The following is a 20389-nucleotide window of genomic DNA, read 5'->3' as shown; positions in this document are numbered from 1 at the left end:
GACTCCTTAACATGATAATAAGCAGTGCAGCCAAATACATGTAAGGAATCATAATCTGTAGCAGGTTTTCCGAACCATTTCTCTAGTGGTGTTTTGCCACCAATTGCACTTGATGGTAGGCGATTGATAAGATGACTCGCATATACAACAGCTTCAGCCCAAAACTGTTTGCCCAATCCAGCATTGGACAACATATACCGAACTTTCTCCAGCAATGTTCGATTCATGCGTTTTGCCACTCCATTTTGTTGTGGTGTGTGCTTGACTGTGAAGTGTCTAACAATGCCGCTTTCTTCGCAAGCCTTCTTAAATGGATCACTCGTGTACTCCCCACCATTGTCTGTTCGAAAATGCTTGATCTTTCGCCCAGTTTGGGTTTCCATCCTCTTTTTCCATTTAAGGAAAATTCCAAACACCTCATCCTTAGTCTTCATTGCATACACCCAAATTCTCCGGGAAAAATCATCAACAAAGGTGACATAGTAGTGGTTTCCTGCCAATGATGCTATTTTTGAAGGTCCCCACACATCAGAATGAACATAATCCAAAATACCTTTAGTATCATGGATAGCTGTTCCAAAATTCACCCTTGTCTTCTTCCCTTTGACACAATGCTCACAAAAGTCCAATTTGCAAGCCTAAATATTTTTCAACAATCCTTGTTTCATGAGTAAATTCAAGGATCTTTCACCAGCGTGTCCCAGCCGCATATGCCATAACTTGGCCAACTCCAACTCCTTCTCGTCACTGGATGCCACTGCTGCAGTTCCAATAATAGTAGTACCTTGGTAATAGTACAACCTATTATTTTTCCGAACTCCTTTCATTACCACCAGAGCTCCAGAGATTATCTTCATTACTCCACCTTCTGCGTGCACCGTGAAAGCCTTCTCTTCTAAGGCTCCCACAGAAATGAGATTTCTTGATAAACTCGGGACAAAACGAACATCCTTCAAAGTTCTGATTGCTCCATCACGATTCTTCAATCGAATAGAACCAATCCCATGTGTGGTAAGAGGAACATCATTTGCTGTATAAACAACTCCTTCTTCTAGTTCTCTGAAATCATAGAACCATTCTCGATTAGGACACATATGATTGCTGCATCCCGAATCAAGAAGCCAAGCACTAGAAGAGCTGGTTGAACCAGAAACAGCAAGTGAACAATCTGAGTCATCAACATACTCAGCTACATTTGAATCTGCAACAGTCTTAGATTGACCTTTGTTTTTTAGTTTAGGACAATCTTTCTTCCAATGCCCCTTTTCTCGACAAAAGGCACACTCATCTTTCCCAACTTTAGCCTTCGACTTCGATCGCTTCTTCTTTCCTTTCGCCTGGATCACCGGACGTCCTCTTGCAACCAAAGCTTCATTAGCCTTCTCTGAGCTATCTTTTTTGTCTTTTCTCCTCAGTTCATAGCTGTATAGGGCTCCACAAACTTCATTTAGAGACACAGCAACCTTCCCATGGAGTAGAGTTGTTTCCAGAAACTCAAACTCTTCAGGAAGTGATCCCAACAACATTAGGGCAAGATCCTCATCTTCAAAAGTCACGTCCAGGTTTAACAAATCAGCAACAAGCTGATTAAAACTAGTGATGTAATCATTCATTGTGGCACCAGGAATGTAAGTGAACCGAAACAGCCTCTTCTTCATGTGAAGTTTATTCTGACTGCTTTTCTTCAAGAACTTTTCCTCCAACTCCGTCATCAACTTACTAGCAGAGGTCTCTTTGCAGAATGCATACTTCTGCTCTCTTGATAAGCATGACCTTATTGTACCACATGCCAATCGATTGAGGGTCTTCCAATCTTCCTCTCCCATACTTTCTGGTTTCTTTCCTTCAATTGTAATGTCTAGACCTTGCTGAAAAAGAGCATCTAGAACCTCACTTTGCCACATGCCGAAATGACCGCTGCCATCGAAAATCTCTACCATCAACCTTGGATTCCCACCAACAGCTCTTTGCAAAATGCTTGAAGAAGCATTCAAAGTTGATGATGTAATTCTAAGTGGATTTTCTTCGTTTGCCATCTTAGCTCAATTCGAAAAGAGTGTTTAAAATTTGCTAAATGTCAAATAATAAAAATAGGTCCAGGATTAAGGAAAAATTTTCTGATGTGCCGACTATAGAATACCTACAGCGCACAGAGCATAGTGTTTTTTCCTTAAAATAACCTGGCTCTGATACCAATTGTTGCGGAAACATCTAGCAAATTTTAAACCAAAAGCAAAACAAGAAAGAAAGAACACCAAGGATTTAACGAGGTTCAGCCAATTATGCCTACTTCCTCGGACACTACCAAATATATTTCACTAAGAAATATTACAATAGAGAGAGAAGAGAAAACTACAAGCCTTAGAAGTTACAAATGAACTTGTAGTTGGGATGATCTCAAAGTGAAGGGAAGGGTTTCTATATATAGAACCTAAGGCACTACACATTCCCAAACCTATCCAATGTGGGACTAATTTGGCCACATCAAAAAAAACTTTTTCGATGTGGGACTAAATTTGCCACACCATATTCAACATTAAGTTATTGATGACATATGTTAAATTCAGCAATTCAACTTTAGTTATGTCTTTTTATGGTATTTATCTTGAAGTCAATGACGCTAGTTTTTTTAAGGGTTTTTTTTTTTTTCTTCTTTTTTTCTTCCCTTAAAAAAAGCAAAAGAACATTTGATACTTTTAAATCCAGAATCTAAACGCATACTAAATATAAAATATGGTTTGGGTTATGAATTTTTTATATATTTATATTATAGTATTGATAAGAGTATTTTTTGATTTTGTTGGAATCTAGTTCACCTTAAAATTTTGAGAACATTAAAGTTATTCTTCCTAAGGTCTTTATTTTAAATCAAACTCAAGACTCGAGTTAAGAATTTAGTTAAAGATTTTAAGATTTGTAGACTAACTATAATACATCAAAGGATGATAGTTTGGAATATGGGTTGCATAATTATTTAGAAGTTTGTGATTTATACTAGTATTTTTAAGTTATAAATAGAAAAATATAAGAAAATATTAATATTATTAAAAAATTAAAAAGTACTTATTTTTCAATAAGTATAGTAAGAAATGTGTTTATTTTTTATTATTATAAATAATTAATTCTTATATATTTAATGTGAAATTAAATTAAATTCAAGATTCAAACTTGAGATTTTAAAATTTGAGGACTAATTATAGTAGTAGTTAGACCAACAAACATAATTTGTGGTTGATTTTATAAATTACATAGTTATTCAAAAATTTGTGTTCGTACAAGTATTTTTAAGTTTGATAATATTAAAAATATAAAAACATAAGAAAATACTAACATTATTATAAAATTGTAAAAGTACTTATATTTTAAAAAGTAACTTCACCTTGGTTATGCTGGTACTATTTGGATGGCATATATATATATATATATATATATATATATATATATATATATATATATATATATGTTGTATGACAAATGATTTATATAGCATTGATATGTCATGTGTGGATGATGTTGTTGTTAATTTTTATATACATTGATTAGATATGATGTATATGTTAGATGTACGATGAGGTTTAGTTGCTAAAAATGTAGTATAACATTAAAGCATAATTAGCCAACTTAGGACTTAAGGAGGGGAAATTATTTTAAAAATTAAAGATCACACATAGAGTATCTTGGAGTGGTGCTCGTATAAATCACTATTGGAAAGCCCTGATTGAGTAACTATGTCTCTTGGAGTGGGTTTTTTTTTTACGTGTGTTGAGTCTTCTATAGATCCTTAGTTAGTGGTTAAATGAGGTAGGAGGTTTAGGGCTACAACCCTTAACCTGAAATGGTTATGTGATTCCCTGAGGATGGCCAATGGACTAACTCCACATGTAATTTGGTAATACATATTAAGGTCGTAGTATGTCTATACCATGTTGTACCACTCTTAACGGTGGAATTAAACTTTCTTAGTTTAAGTTATGAGACCCGAGAAACCAGGAGAGAGATTAGTATCCTATTTTGATATGATCGAGTTGACGCTTTAATCGCAAAAAGGATTAGGTTGATTCGGTGGGTGGAAATTACTTTGATTGTTCATATTCTTAGGAGATGAATGTGTGACGATGCATTCATTGATATGTTTGCATATAATTGGTGTTTAGTTGTGTTCATATACATTGTTAATGTCTGGTGAGATATGATTTGGATAAGATGCATGTTTGCTTAAAGTGTTATAGCTTCATGTATGGTTGTGGTGTAATGTTGTATATATAGGATTGTTTTTTATATGTACATGTTTTTGAAATCTAACTTACCTTTTATTTCTATATTGGTTTGGACTGTGACAGTCATACATTATTGTTGGTGGCAACGCTATTGTGTTCGACTGACACTAGGGCATATGATTATGTGGTATTTCTGTATACGTGTATATATCCTTTTTATATTAGTTCGGTTATTTTACTTATATATTCACGCTATATTTATATGTATGTCATGTTCTTTCCCTTAATCTTATATATTTTAGTAATATGATTTTTACTACTTAAAGTAATGAGTCTGTTGAGTACAGTGATCATGACGGATCAGTATAATTTAAAAATAAAAATTTAATATTTTTAAAATAAAGTATCAATAATTAAAAATAATCTTGTAAAATAATATTATTATTTTTATCTTAAAATATGAATTATGCATTTAAAATATATTATACAAATTTAAAGTATATACTCAAATATAATATTTATTTGTATATATACTTTTTTTTATTAAATTTAGTATATATAGTAAATATTTAGCTATAAAAAGTATTGACTAAAATGCTAGTAATATATTATTTTATTAAAAAAGAGCAAATTAAAATGTTGTTTTTAACATTAATGAAGGAATTGTGAAAATATATTGTTTTTAAATTCAATTGATTTTTTTTTGTAAAAGAAAATATTACAAAAATGATCGCAATGAAGATTGAAACTAAGTCCTCATGCTCCTAACTACCTCAATCCCTCCCTACCTAACCACTGGGCTAACCCTAGTGTATCTTGATTTCTTCCAATTCTGGTGGGGCCTCTGAGAGAGAATACAGTTTGTTGGTTGGCACGAAAGGTTTAAATTCTCCTTTGAATTTGAGCCCAGTTAGTTGGATGAAAAATTTGACATATTCAATTAGCGTGGCATATTAAGATTCCAATTTCAAAATTTAAATTAAGATAAACTAGATTTAATTAAATATTTGAAACAAATAAAATACAATAAAATAGTTATTTTTGTTTAAAAGTAAGTATTTAAATTTATAATATGGAATTATTAAAAATAAACATTATTTTTTAAATTCATCCGATCATTAACTTCATTCCGTATTGTCATTATCTCTTGCTCATATATCTTGAGTTTCCTTTTTGATATACGTAAACAAAATTTGATAATATTTATTCTTATAACATCTCAATTTTTTTAAATAAATTAATAAGAGAGTTTAATAAATGAATTGAAATGTTTCATAAATATGAATTTTCTAAATTAAATAAGAAATGTTTGTAAAATTGCTTATATATTTGTTGTTGAAAAAAATATGCATTATAATATGTTGCTTTTAAGGTATTCTAATAATATTTTTTGTTTTAATTAATAAGAAAGAGGGAAAAGTAATTGTAGTTAATTTTATTAATTGATGAATTAAATAAAGATTAAGAAGTTATAAGAGAGGTTAGTATAATTTTATACAATTTCAACCAAATTGTACATTCCGATGAATTAAATAAAAGAAATTTGATTTGCTTTCAAAAAAAATAATTATCACTAACTAAACAAAAATTTGCACAAGAAAAGATAAAAAAAATGATTTTTTCACTAAATTGATCATTCTTATAATATGTGAATGTAAAATATTTAATTATTACGTAAATTCATTAAATTATTTTTTATAATTTTTCAAATGTAAAATTTAAGAGTATTTGATATCGGATATTTAAAAATCTCATTTATGAAATAAAAGTTTTCATGATATAATAAAGATTTAAATTTAATAGTCAATAAATTTTTGTGCTGACATAACGCCAATAAAAAAATGTAACAATGTTTTCTAACATATTAGAACTTTTTAATGTACAATTCAATGCTATTTAAACTACTGCAATAGAATTTTTTTTATATATAATGAAAAAAGTAAATATATACTTTCAATCAAACTAAAATTATACACGCATAACTTATTATTAAATAAAATATATTATTAATATATAAATAAGAAAATTAGTAATTTAACAAATATAAATAATTGAATATAAATATAAATATATTAAAATAAAATTAATTACAATATAATATAAATATTAAGTATATAATTAAATTTTTTTTGTTAATCTCATTTATATTTATATATATCACATTTTTTTTATCAATCTTCTTCTGCTATATTTATACTTTATCTTATATATATATATATATATATATATATATATATATATATATATATATTACTAATCCACATGATTAAAATATGTTCTTATTTTATTAAAAAACAACAACATATATTTAATAACTACTAATATAATAATATTGTTAATATATTTGCATTTTTTATTATAAATAATAATAAAATATCTAAAAGAAATACTACAATTTTTAACATTTATTCATTAAAATTAAATTAAATTACTCTATTCGGTTGAACATGTGTTTATAAATAATACAAGCTTTCATAATAAAATTCATTCAAAAATACTAACAAAGTTGAGAGATGAGATTATATGTTTGTGACAATCAACCTTTTATTTTCTTGAATTGCTATTTGTCTTTCTTGAACTTTCAACTCATTCCTCCAATTCGAGTCATTTTTCATCAATCAGTATATTTTTCTTTCTCCTAAATTCTTTGCTAATTTAACTTATTTCTCTATTGTTTAATTTAGTTTTGCTAGATTGAAAATGTCAAAATCTTTTCTTTTCAATTGAATTGCTTTCTTTTCTTGATTTTCTTTTTTTTCTTCATGTCCCAAATTGTTTTTTCTTTTCTTGATTTAATAGAAGCTATATTTTAATGATATGTTTTCTCTTTACCGGTATAATTTTAATGATTTTTTACTTAATCTTTTGAATTGAATATCAAAAGTTTTCTTTCCAATTGAATCAATTTTTTTCTTCTTGATTTTCTTTTGTTTCTTTGCATCCCAATTTCTTTCTTTTCTTTTCTTTTCTTCCTTTTTTTTTCTCTTTTCTTGATTTAAGAAAAGTTAGTCGGTAATAATTTGTTTTTCTGTATTGAGAGAATTTCAAATATTTTTACTTGATATTTTTCATTTGTATGAAAGAATAGGATGATCTTGTTTTAATTGAAAATATATTTAAAATTATACATACTACAAAAATACTTAGAAATTATATTATACTCTTTAGAATATAATTGTTAATAATCATTCTTAAAAAAGATAAGCAATTATATATTAAAACTAGTTTATTTTAGTATCTTAAAAATTTATGGTTTAAAATTTTTTCACAAAGAAACAAATTAGTTTATTATATTTAGAAATCTTCTATTGATACTTTTATGAACTTTCCATGTATTAGTGGTCAGAGAAATTATGCATAGATTTAAATAGAGGATGTTAAATAAAAATATAAAATTGTATCAACATTTTATGTTGAAAAAGTCGAAGAACTTCATTTATTAATCAAATTTTCATTGGATTTTTTATTTTATTGTTCTAATTTATAAATCATTTTTAATAAAAAAAAATTAAAAAAATATTGGCCTAATTGATATAAATATCTATTACTCTATTTATAATATATAAAGCTTGAATAATGGGTATGACATTGGCTGAAATTTATAAAATCTTCTATATTATAATTAATTTATATATGTTGCTATTTTTTATACCATATTTTACGTTGCTATTAATTTATATAATAGGGGAGAAGAAGTTGTAGAAAATTAGGAGTTTGTTGAAGAATCAACTTTTTCCATAATTTCTAAAACCTACTTGAACGTTGCCTCTATGTCAGGACAATTGTATTGGTCTTTTGAAACTTACTATTCCAATTAGAGTAATCATCAAGATAAATGTTCTCAAACAACATCTCCATATTCATCTAAATGTCTAGTTGTAGCTTCTGAATACATATGTATTTGGAGACTACTACTAGACATTTGAATGAATATGGTGATACTTGTTTGAGAACACTTGTCTAAAGTAACAAGATCAGTGAAAGATGGAATTGGAAGGACAACTTTAGCCATAGCTGATGGTACAAATGTTTACAAACTATATTATACTCATACAATTGGTATGTTTTTCTTTCTTCTAAATTCTTTGCTAATTTAACTTATTTCTCCATTGCTTAATTTATTTTTGTTAGATTGAATTGAATCTCAAAATCTTTTCTTTTCAATTGAATTGATTTCTTTTCTTGATTTTCTTTTATTTCTTTGTTTCCCAAATTGTTTTTTCTTTTCTTGATTTAACAAAAACTATATCCTAATAATATGTTTTCTCTTTAATGATAGAATTTTAACGATTTTTACTTGATTTTTTGCATCCCAATTTTTTTTCTTTTTTCTTTTCTTGATTTAAGAAGAATTAACTGGTAATAATTTTTTTTTCTATAATGATAGGATTTTAAGAATTTTTACTTGATCTTTTTTCATTTGTATTCAAGAATAAGAAGATCTTGTTTGAGTTGAAAATATATTTAAAATTATACATGCTATGAAAATATTTAGAAATTATATTAGACTCTTTATAATATACTTGCCAATAATCATTCTTAAAAAAGATAAACAATGATATATTAAAACTATTTATTTTTAGTATCTTAACAATTTACGGTTTTAAATTTTTTAACAAAGAAAAAAGTGAGTTTATTATATATATTAAGAAATCTTCCATTGATGCTTTTCGAACTTTCTATGTATCAGTAGTCAAAGAAATTATGCATAGATTTAACCAGAGGATGTGAAATAAAAATATAAAATTGTGTCAACATAATGTTGAAAAAGTTGAAGAACTTAATTTATTACATGTTTTTCATTGGATTTTTTCTTTTATTGCTCTCATTTATAAATCGTTTATAACAAAAAAATATTAAAAAATTATTGGCCTAACCTATATAAATTTCTATTACTCTATTTATAATATATAAAGCTTGAATAATGGGTATGACATTGACATATTAGATTTTTCAAATTTATAAAATCTTCTATATTACAATTAATTTATGTATTTTTCCATTTTTTTACACCATATTATTTGTTGCTATTAATAAATGATAATATCTAAATTTAATCTCGATATACTATTTGAAGTTAGTTATATATATGCAAATATAGAGGGGTAAATAAAGTGACGAAATATGTAAAATAATGGGGGAGAAGAAGTTGTATAAAATTAGGAGTTTGTTGAAGAATCAACTCTTTCCATAATTTCTAAAACCAACTTTAACATTGCCTCTGTGTCAGGACAACTGTATTGGTCTTTTGAAACTTGCTATTCCAATTAGGGTAATCATCAAGATAAATGTTCTCAAACAACATCTCCATATTCATCTAAATGTCTAGTTGTAGCTTCTGAATATATATGTATTTGGAGACTACTACTAGACATTTGAATGAATATGGTACTACTTGTTTGAGAACACTATTATTGCGGGTTGCATCAATTGTCCCGTGGCGGAGGCTAGGTGGGCCAAGTCACTGTCGAATCACGGCGCTTGGGCTACTGCGCTCTTAAGTAAAAAGAGTTGCGCCTTGACTATCAGCTATAGCTTTTGGCCTAGTGGTAAGCGCTCGATCCAACAATTGGTATCAGAGCCAAGGTCATGAGTTCGATACCCAGCGGGGCAATTGCTGAGGGGGAGATTGTTGCGGGTTGCATCAATTGTCTCGTGGCGGAGGCTAGGTGGGCCAAGTCACTGTCGAATCATGGCGTTTGGGCTCCTACGCTCTTAAGTAAAAAGAGTTGCGCCCTGACTATCAGCTATAGCTTTTGGCCTAGTGGTAGGCGCTCGATCCAACAATTGGTATCAGAGCCAAGGTCATGAGTTCGATACCCAGCGGGGCAATTGCTGAGGGGGAGATTATTGCGGGTTGCATCAATTGTCCCGTGGCGGAGGCTAGGTGGGCCAAGTCACTGTCGAATCATTGCGCTTGGGCTGCTGCGCTCTTAAGTAAAAAGAGTTGCGCCCTGACTATTAGCTATAGCTTTTGGCCCAGTGGTAAGCGCTCGATCCAACACTTGTCTAAAGTAATAAGATGAGTGAAAGAAGGAATTAGAAGGACCACTTTAGCCATAGGTGATGGTACAAATGTTTAGAAATTATATTATACTCAATTACAACTAATTTAACTTATTTCTCCATTGCTTAATTTATTTTTGCTAGATTGAATTGAATCTCAAAAATCTTTTCTTTTCAATTGAATTGATTTCTTTTCTTGATTTTCTTTTGTTTCTTCATGTCCCAAATTGTTTTTTCTTTTCTTGATTTAACAAAAGTTATATCCTAATAATATGTTTTCTCTTTAATGGTAGAATTCTAACGATTTTTACTTGATCTTTTGAATTGAATGTAAGAATTTTTCTTTTTAATTGAATCAATTTCCTTTCTTGATTTTCTTTTGTTTTTTTGCGTCCCAATTTTTCTTTCTTTCTTTTTTTCTTTTCTTGATTTAAGAAGAGTTAGCTGGTAATAATTTTTTTTCTATAATGATAGAATTTTAAGAATTTTTACTTGATCTTTTTTCATTTGTATGCAAGAATAGGATGATCTTGTTTGAATATTGAAAATATATTTAAAATTATACATACTACGAAAATATTTAGAAATTATATTATACTCTTTATAATATACTTGCCAATAATCATTCTTAAAAATGATAAACAATGATATATTATAACTATTTTGGTTTAGTATCTTAATGATTTATGGTTTTAATTTTTTTCACAAAGAAACAAGTGAGTTTATTATATTAAGAAATCTTCCATTGATGCTTTTCTGAACTTTCCATGTATCAGTAGTCAAAGAAATTATGCATAGATTTAACTAGAGGATGTGAAATAAAAATATAAAATTGTGTCAACATAATGTTGAAAAAGTTGAAAAACTTCATTTATTACATGTTTTTTCATTGGATTTTTTTTCTTTTATTGCTCTCATTTATAAATCGTTTATAACAAAAAAATATTAAAAAAATGTTGACCTAACTGATATAAATATCTATTACTCTATTTATAGTATATAAAGCTTGAATAATGGGTATAACATTGACATATTAGATTTTTGAAATTTATAAACCCTTCTATATTACAATTAATTTATATATGTTACCATTTTTTTTACAGCATATTATTTGTTGCTATTAATAAACGATAATAACTAAATTTAATCTTGATATGCTATTTGAAGTTAGTTATCTATATATATATATATATATATATATATATATATATATATATAAATATAGAGGTAAATAAAGTGACAAAATATGTAAAATAATGGGGAGAAGTTGTATAAAATTTGGAGTTTGGCTAAGAATCAACTCTTTCCATAATTTCTAAAACCTACTTGAATGTAGCCTTTGTGTCAAGACAACTGTATTGGTCTTCTGAAACTTGCTATTCCAATTAGAGTAATCATCAAGATAAATGTTATCAAACAACATCTCCATATTCATTTAAATGTATAGTTGTAGCTTCTGAATACATATGTATTTGGAGACTATTATTAGACATTTGAATGAATATAATTATACTTGTTTGATAACACTTGTCTAAAGTAACAAGATCAGTGAAAGAAGGATTTGAAAGGGCCACTTTACCCATAGGTGATGATACAAATGATTCAAGAATAAATGAATATGTAGGTCGTCAGTGTCTAACTTTTTTCTACACAATTATGTAACACAATCATATTTATATTCTATAACATATCAATGGACTAGTACTCTTGCATATTTCACTACTTGTAGATACGAAAGCAATAACAAATACATGTACCGTTTAACCCAGTGAATTGTTTGAATTGTGCATTAAAGTCTATGAAATGTCTATTCAAGTTTATGAAACGTTTCTTCACCAAAAAAGTTTACGAAATGTATTATCTAGTTGTGGGATGAGTGTAGTTAGAAATAAAAAAGTTATTTATACTTCTATAGTTCATGGCTGATTTCTAATTGAAGTTGACTAGAAAATTATAAATACATAAAGTTAAATGGAAATAAGATATCAACTAAAACTTGAGTTTGATAGTTGGCCGTCATCGCTATAAGAACAAGATGGTATTGAAAGATTATAATTGAAATAGACAAGACAAGTTAACATGAAGTGAAATTAATTGAGAAAGAGTAACGATAATGTCATCTAAAAAATAATGCAAACCTATGAGAAACATACTTTTGAAGTTAAAATTGATGTTGTTGAGTGTCTTTATCAATAATTACATCAAACACTTTACACATGATTTTTTTATAACATCAAAAGGAAAAATTGTTAAAAAAATAAAATATCTTGTATAGTTCATCCCATGTACATAAACAATTTATGTGATTATACAAATATTTTCTCATTTCTACTGTCAACTCATTATATGAGGGGGTGTTGAACCTGGATTTCATTGTTATACAAATAAATATATTATATTATAATTTATATTGTTCAATTAAGTTATTTGCTCTAAGATGACCCTTAGATATGAAATTTATGAGCTACACTCTACTGGTGAACAAGTAGCGAATCTTATTCCTCTATTCATTTCCCTTTGTTAGAATGACATGACATATGTCCTAGAAAAATGGAAATTAAGGAGTTACATTGAAATTGTCAATCTTAATTAATAGCCACAAATTAAGAAAAAAACGTGTTAGACAATGTAATGTTTTGAGAAGCTATATATAAATCTAAACAGAGTATACAAAGTAATCAACATCTCAAACATAACAATTATTTATATCTTTACTTCATTCGGTTACAATTTATAGAAGATATGGATTCCCAGAAGGCAAGGTACAACGCTGGAGTGGCCAAAGGCCAAACTGAGGTTTCCTTTCTCTTATTTAATTTGTCTTTTTAAACGAATCAAATAAGTGATTCATGTAATCGACCTCAATGAGATGAAAAGTTATTATTATTATTATTATTATTTAAATGCTTACAATTGTATATGCACACAGGAAAAGGCTAGCAACATGATGGACAAGGCTTCCAATGCTGCTCAGTCAGCACAAGACTCCATGCAAGAGGTTCTACAAATTTTATTTGTGGCCCTTTCAAAATTTTAGATTGTTAATAGGAGTGTAATTTGCAACATGGTTCTTAACATGCATCTACCAATGCTAGTAGCATTAACATATTTGTCGACATTATGTTATTAATAAAAATCACGTTCTAAAAGCAGAACAAAACACACACGTCAAAAATACAATTAAGTGTATATTTGGAACCAAATCAGAATCGTGGATCAACATGTCTCAAATGTGACCATGTCGAGACATAACTATTGTTTTTATTATTGCTTAGAAAATAGGGTTACATAGTGTGTGTGCAACAATACAAAATTACAACATGAATTCGCTCGATGCGCTTAGGCCCCTTCACACAGAATATTAGTGATGCACAGCAATATATATGGGAATATTGTGCAAAAAATGGAGCATAAAAATGAAGGTGTTTAATTAATTATTGAATTATGTGTAGGCTGGTCAACAGATGAAGGCAAAGGCACAAGGAGCTGCTGATGCCGTGAAGGATGGAGTGAACAAGTGAGGAGCAGTGGATCATTTTGCTGGATTTGGTTTCCGTTGACATTGTCAAATGCCATGTTGATTCAATTGTAGATTTATGTCCCAAGTTAATTAATCTCGGGCATATCCATAAGTAGATTTCATTTCATACCAAATGTAATCGTCTTTTTCATTCATAAGTTAGTGAAATCAAATTCGTTCCTGTCAGTTGCAAGTTTTAAATTCCAAGTCATCGACCAGTGAGATATAATTACCTTCAAATTTCATAAACGATCATATAAAATAAAGATGACCCTAACTGGGTTATGAATTTTGTAGCATGCACGTAGTGTCGTAGATAGCGTTTTTCATTTTTGTTTCGGAAGTCGTCTTCTTCTTCGTCCACAGTTTTGAGATAATTTTCTAGTGTTAGGGAATAATGTTTAATTGTTGGAAGATTTCTTTATTAAAAATATTCGTTCCTTATTATTTAATGGAGAAGCTAAAAGTTTTATAATCATATATATCATAGATTATATCAATGTATAAAAAATAAAATAAAAGAATATATCACTAAAGACCTTGAGATATATATCATACTAGAATATTAAAGATCGAATAAATTTATAGAAACATAAATATTACTTAGATACAGTCCCACATTTTATTATAGGTATGAGACAAATATTAAATGCGACCGTTAATATATAAGTATTTTTAATATATTAAAAATAGACAATTTATTAAATACACACATAAATTTATTAAAAATAAAAATTTAATATATTAAATAAATAATATAATTTTAACAAATCTAAAAATTATCACATTTTGTATTCAATGTATTCTTATACTCATCACTTAAAAAAAATACACAAATTATCATAAAAAGTTATGTTTTTAAATATCTTGAGATGATAAATAGGTGTACCAATAAATCTGTTGTCGAACTCTAAACTTCTTATTTGTCAATAATTTTGAAGGATAGGTACCTGTAAACTCAAGTTAGAATAATGAATTCAAATATTTAAATGGATAATAAATGAATAATAATTTTATTTCAATTAGTGTAATTATTTATACGGACTATAATGTATTTAAATTTGTTAGGATTTATTCCCTGATTACCAATTAGGTAATATAACTACTAATGATGAGTTAATCTCCTAATCTCATTTGCTCCTCTTGTATAGTCAAGTAATTCATATTCAACATTATAATGTTTAATAGTATCAATTGTTTCAATTCGTTCAATGATAAAAAATATCAAGATTGCTTAAACATGCTATACGCATAAAAATGAACATATCTTCAACTATTTCAACAATCTCAACTATCGAGATACTTAAGATCAAAGATATAATGTGAAATATCGCCTTTGTTCAAGATATTATCATTAGTCGTCTCGACAGGTAATATGAATATGATTGGAAGGTCGAAATATATCTTTCAATATATTAACAATAACATTAGTATTAATCTTGAGCGATAAAATGATATATATATATATATATATATATATATAATCTTATCTTAATACTATTTTTTTTTAATATTTTGCAAAATATCTATATCTATATGAGGATATTATCATAATTTTCCCTATTATATTCCATATTTGAAGAATTTTCTTCTTTCCAATACTAAATAGATAGGAAATACATTTGCAAAAAAGATACTTCATCATTCAAGTATAGTATGACGGTTAAAATATTAATCCTATATTAAATGCAAATTAATCGTGTTTATTTACCACATTATCGAGTGTTATATTATTTAATTAACTTTATCGGACTATTTTAATGGGCCTAACCTTTTGACCCTACCGTTTCAGTGCATTATCCTTCTAAACCATAAAGTTTGATTTCAAGTCCCTAAAAACTCCTCAGATTTATCTTCATTTTTGGATATAAACCTTGGCTATATTCTTGATTTTAAGTTAATAAATTATTTCATTGATACAGGTCTCGATTGTATTCTATATTTCGACTATTCCTTTAGTTAATTCAAATATTTTTTTTGTTCAATTGGATCTCCCCCAGTATAATGTCCGTAGACAAAAAGAAAAATATAATGTAACCAATGAGTTTCCAAAACAACAATAATTCGACTATTCCTTTAGTTAACTCAAAATTTACTTTATCAAGCTTTCTTTCTACCATCAATATCACTAGAAATTAATATGGTTTAATTTGAGAATAATTTTTTTATTTACTTTATTTTGTAAAATCCATGTTAAAAATCTCTTTTTAAAAAATTCTCTAACTTTTAGTTATTTTTGTGGGAAAAAAATCTTTGTGAAATAAGCTGGTTATTTAAGACATTAATAACTAGAATTTGTAAATACTTTTTTAAATAAGTTATTTTCATGAACTTAAAAATTTGAAACTTATATTATTTTTCTTTAACCAAATAACCTATACATTCCCACTATTTCTTATATGTTTTTCTTCACTTCTTTTTTACGCTTTCTTTCGTTCTCTTTCTTTCCTCTCTACAAATTATAAACTTTACGAGTTTTTAAGAAAACAAATTACGAGGCCTCTTTATTCTTACCCTCTTTGGATCCATCCCTAAGCCGTTTTGTTGTATAATGTGATATTAGTTTTATTAAAAGTGAATGCATATTATCCTAATAGTTTACGTCCTTTTTATTTAAGACTCCCTTCATTTTAAGACCAAGATAAATTTCAATTTACAATAAAGATTATAGTGAAATAATATATCTTCTTCTTAACACAGGAATTGTAGATTTCAAAAGAAAAACGTTATCTAGTAATTATAATCATTAGGAACGGCTTAATAATGAGAGGTTCATAGATGCACCAAAAGCGAAAAGAAAATACCACGTGCGAACCCGGACAGCACATTATTTGAATCATTGAGATAGGTGAATATAAATAAATTGTGTGTTCACAACAATTTCTCCCATTATAATGATTATAATGAATTTGTCTATATACTTTTACAAGAAAGAATTTGTCCATGCATCAAATCAGAAACAAACTTCTGAAAATAGTAATGACTTCTCCACAGTTATCCCAGTCAACCGATTTAAAGCCTCTCCTGAAAAATAGCACCACCCAAGAACCCCTCAAATTATAACCAGTAAATGTTGTAATTCCACGTGTCCCCTTGAACATGTGGTGGCCAAAAGTTCTAGCAATGCAATTCTCTATGAAACATGCGTATAAATATCAAGAGTGAAGGGAAATTAATCATCATCTCAATTCTCAAACTAGAACCATTCTTGATCATATCACTACATTCAGTTCATTACAGTTTCAAAAGATGGACTCCCAGAAGATGAGCTACCAGGCTGGACAGGCTCAGGGCCAGGTTCAGGGCCAAACTCAGGTTTTCTTCCTCTTTACTCAAATTTAGTCTTTTTGGTATGCTCAATTTTACATAATGTAATTAATTAAACCATATATTATTTTGTATATATGTAATACAGGAAAAGGCTAACAACTTGATGGACATGGCTAGCAATGCTGCTAATTCTGCTAAGGAAACCGTGCAAGAGGTTCCAATTTTTAATTCATCAAATTGAATCCTTTGTTATTGTGACAATCTGTGAAATGCATGTGAATATCATGCATGTTTAGTTATAGTCTTATAGACCATACTAGATCAAAATTTGGTTTATTATATTTTCGATCCACTTGAGTTTATATGTTTTTTTATTCATGTTGTATGTAGGCTGGTCATCAAGTGATGGCAACAGCACAAGGAGCTGCTGATGCTGTGAAGAATGCAACAGGCATGAACAAAAATTGAACTAATTAAGTGGGATGGATCTCATCTGCCAGTTTCACTTAGTTTTTGTTTTTCCTTTTTGATTTGTTAATTTTTCTTGTTTGCTAGGGCATTATGTAAAAAGATGCTCTAATTTGGTTTTTGTTTTGAGTGGTGCTCCTTTTCTGGAGAACTCTATGATGTAGCTCTCAATTCATTATTCAATGAATTTCATCTTAGAATAATTTATTACTTTCTACATTTCAATAATGATTCATGATTGAAACTTTTTGAACTTAAACTAAATCAAAGACGTGTTTATTTCAATCCTTTATCATACAGCAAGACTAATGGATGAGTAGATTTGGCTAGAACTAGGTCATGGAACCACTTTGAGCTAGCAATGACCCACGGTCATACTAGAACAAACTAAGATCAAAAGCCAAGACCTCCTAAAATATCAATCGCTATTTATCAGTTTACTAAACTATGACCAGCACGATCTTTTAAACTGTTTTCTTTCTTAAGCAAATTTTGGACCATCGTAGCCAAAGTCAATCTAATTGCAGTAATTGGGTAGGTTTTAGCATTCATTGTGATCTATGCGTACACGATTTTGATCTTGTGACATAATTTGATCTATAGTGGAAATTTGAAAGATTAACTCAATCACCTCGGCCCTTTATTGTATATGTATTGTGTGGGAGAGTCAAATAAATATTGGTGATCAAAGGCTAACACATGAAAGATTAACTTAATCATGAAGCTTTGTATACTTGAAAGTGCACATTTGTATATAACAAGACTAACACATGAAAAATTTGGAATAAGTAGTCTTCAGTACCACATGTGAAAATTGGAGATCTATATGTAATAATTAAGATGTTCTTCTAATCAGTACGCACCAACCTTGATTGATGGAGTTACTAAATAACAATACAAAATAATTGATCAGAATATCATGACATGCCAAGGCATCAAGAAGAAACCATGCATACATTATTCTGGAACAGAAATTAAAGAACTAAATGTATTTTATAGTTGGTAAGGTTAAGAGTATCGAACTCAATGCAAGGAGCCTAATTCACTTTCTTGTGTTTCCTCCTCAAATGACAACTAGATTTATTGACGAGGAAGGTTAGCTGACACTCTCTAATATTCTCTATCATTAGCTAGCGAGATTTTATTGAAAATCATATATTTCGGTGAGTTTCACTGTTTAATCGAGAAAGATACTCATTAAATGATAAGTCATCCAACAACAGAGAAAGTATTAGAGAGAGGGCTGCAAACATTCATCTTTATTTATAGTTACTTTCTCTTCATTTTGGGTCTTGGTAGATGTAACTCATGTTACTATCAGCAGAAGTATGTCCCCCATCCACACGAAGATTGTGTGCTGTTATGAAGCCAGACTCATCACTAGCCAAAAACAAAGCAGCTTGAGCCACATCTTCAATGGTTGCACCTCTCCCCTTGAGTAAACTAGCCCTTGTCCCAACAATTTCCTTCAATCTTTGAGGGGTAATATCAACATTCCCAAACCTCCTACAAGCACTGAGAAGCATCTCAGAGGGAACCCCATGTGGGGAAATGCAGTTAACACGAATCAAATGCTGTCCCAACTCACAAGCAGCACTTCTCACCAACCCATCCATTGCTGCCTTTGACATGGTGTAGCCATGCAAGGCCAAGCCACCCATGATGGCTGCAGCACTTGATGTGCATATGATGGACCCTCCCTTTTGGCCCTTGATCATTGCCCTTGCAGCATGTTTGATCCCATGTATGGTTCCATGAAGGTTGATGGAAAATAAGTGCCTCACTTGGTCCATGTCAAGGGTTGTGATGCTCCTTCCTTCAGAGCCTGCAATTCCAGCATTGTTGACCATGATGTCTAGATGGCCCTTCCATGAAAGTGCAAGGCTAATGGCTGATTCAACATCACATTCCTTTGACACATCACAGTGTATGTAGCGACCCCCTATGGACTCAGCCACCGTGGCTCCTAGATCATCAAGCACATCAGCAATTACCACATGTGCCCCATTTTCAGCAAACAGCTTAGCTGCAGCCGCACCAATTCCTCTTGCACCACCAGTTATCACTGCCACCTTGTCTACTAGCCTTAATAAGATCATTAAATCACATAACACATCTTATTAATGTTATTCAGTTGAAATTTCTTATGCATATCACATATCAATATGAACAAGAGTACTAAGTGTACTAACCTTTTTTCTGATGAGTTTTGAGTTTCTATATTCTGAGTCACGTGTGGCTCCATTTCTTTGTATTGTTTTGTGCATCTTTAAATTCAGCAATTATATATTGATCAATTTGAGGGATGTATAGAAAAGCTCCGTTCCTTGTGTAAACACGCTTACGGTACCTTATACCTACCGCTCAACCTCACTTCTTTATTTGTATTTTATTCTCTTCATTCATGTTCTTGGTTCATCTATTTCATTTAAATCTCATGTTTCCGGAAAAATAAAAAAATCTTTAGAACTCAAATTCAGCAACACGAAAAGAAGGAAAAATAATATAATGCAATTTATTTTAATCTTTTAAGATGTTTTATTTAGTAATTCAAAAAAATCGATCAGTATTATAGACGTATATCCTATACACGTTTTGTATATACCAAAGGATAAAATGAATTTTGAAAAATATAATTGTTCCATTTATCATGGAAAATACTTTAAATATAAAGAAAATTAGAAAATATTCTCTTTCCTTTGTTGTTTATGAAAAATCATGTTTTCTGAAAACATTTTTTAAACACCAAACACTTCAAATATAAAATAATTTATTTTGACTTAAATCCCAAAATTTATCTTTGAAAAGAAAAAACTTAGAAAAAAATGGAAGAATACATTGACTTTTATATATATATATATATATATATATATATATATATATATATATATATATATATATATATATA

The 20389-nt window shown here is 29.0% G+C and overlaps 2 protein-coding genes across 2 annotated transcripts; one reads left to right on the top strand and one right to left on the bottom strand.

Moving 5' to 3' along the window:
• The first annotated feature begins 12885 nt into the window (after positions 1-12885).
• On the top strand, positions 12886-17543 carry LOC109797725 (uncharacterized). Its single transcript, XM_020357882.3, has 6 exons — positions 12886-13019; positions 13153-13221; positions 13676-13743; positions 16911-17058; positions 17159-17227; positions 17404-17543. Exons 1-6 carry the CDS (start codon positions 12966-12968, stop codon positions 17479-17481), a joined length of 486 nt encoding a protein of 161 aa, XP_020213471.2. The 5' UTR covers positions 12886-12965; the 3' UTR covers positions 17482-17543.
• A 765-nt stretch (positions 17544-18308) lies between these two features.
• On the bottom strand, positions 18309-19829 carry ATA1 (TAPETUM 1). Its single transcript, XM_020355416.3, has 2 exons — positions 19674-19829; positions 18309-19566 (listed from the first exon to the last, which is right to left on the bottom strand). Exons 1-2 carry the CDS (start codon positions 19724-19726, stop codon positions 18762-18764), a joined length of 858 nt encoding a protein of 285 aa, XP_020211005.1. The 5' UTR covers positions 19727-19829; the 3' UTR covers positions 18309-18761.
• Positions 19830-20389: the final 560 nt, after the last annotated feature.

This window comes from Cajanus cajan, chromosome 4, assembly GCF_000230855.2.
Source record: "Cajanus cajan strain Asha chromosome 4, NIPB_CcT2T_4, whole genome shotgun sequence".
Lineage (NCBI taxonomy): Eukaryota > Viridiplantae > Streptophyta > Magnoliopsida > Fabales > Fabaceae > Cajanus > Cajanus cajan.
The sequence above is the reverse complement of the archived record's forward strand: the minus strand, read 5'-3'. Positions and strand labels throughout refer to the sequence as shown.

Excerpts from the sequence above, each read along its gene's own strand:
- LOC109797725 (XM_020357882.3), top strand. The coding sequence starts at position 12,966 with ATGGATTCCCAGAAGGCAAGGTACAACGCTGGAGTGGCCAAAGGCCAA. Across the intron at positions 13,744-16,910 it reads AAGGATGGAGTGAACAAGTG|GGAAATTAATCATCATCTCA; the intron begins AGGAGCAGTGGA and ends TCAAGAGTGAAG. Across the intron at positions 17,059-17,158 it reads AGGTTCAGGGCCAAACTCAG|GAAAAGGCTAACAACTTGAT; the intron begins GTTTTCTTCCTC and ends TATGTAATACAG.
- ATA1 (XM_020355416.3), bottom strand. The coding sequence starts at position 19,726 with ATGGAGCCACACGTGACTCAGAATATAGAAACTCAAAACTCATCAGAA. Across the intron at positions 19,567-19,673 it reads CAAAACTCATCAGAAAAAAG|GCTAGTAGACAAGGTGGCAG; the intron begins GTTAGTACACTT and ends GATCTTATTAAG.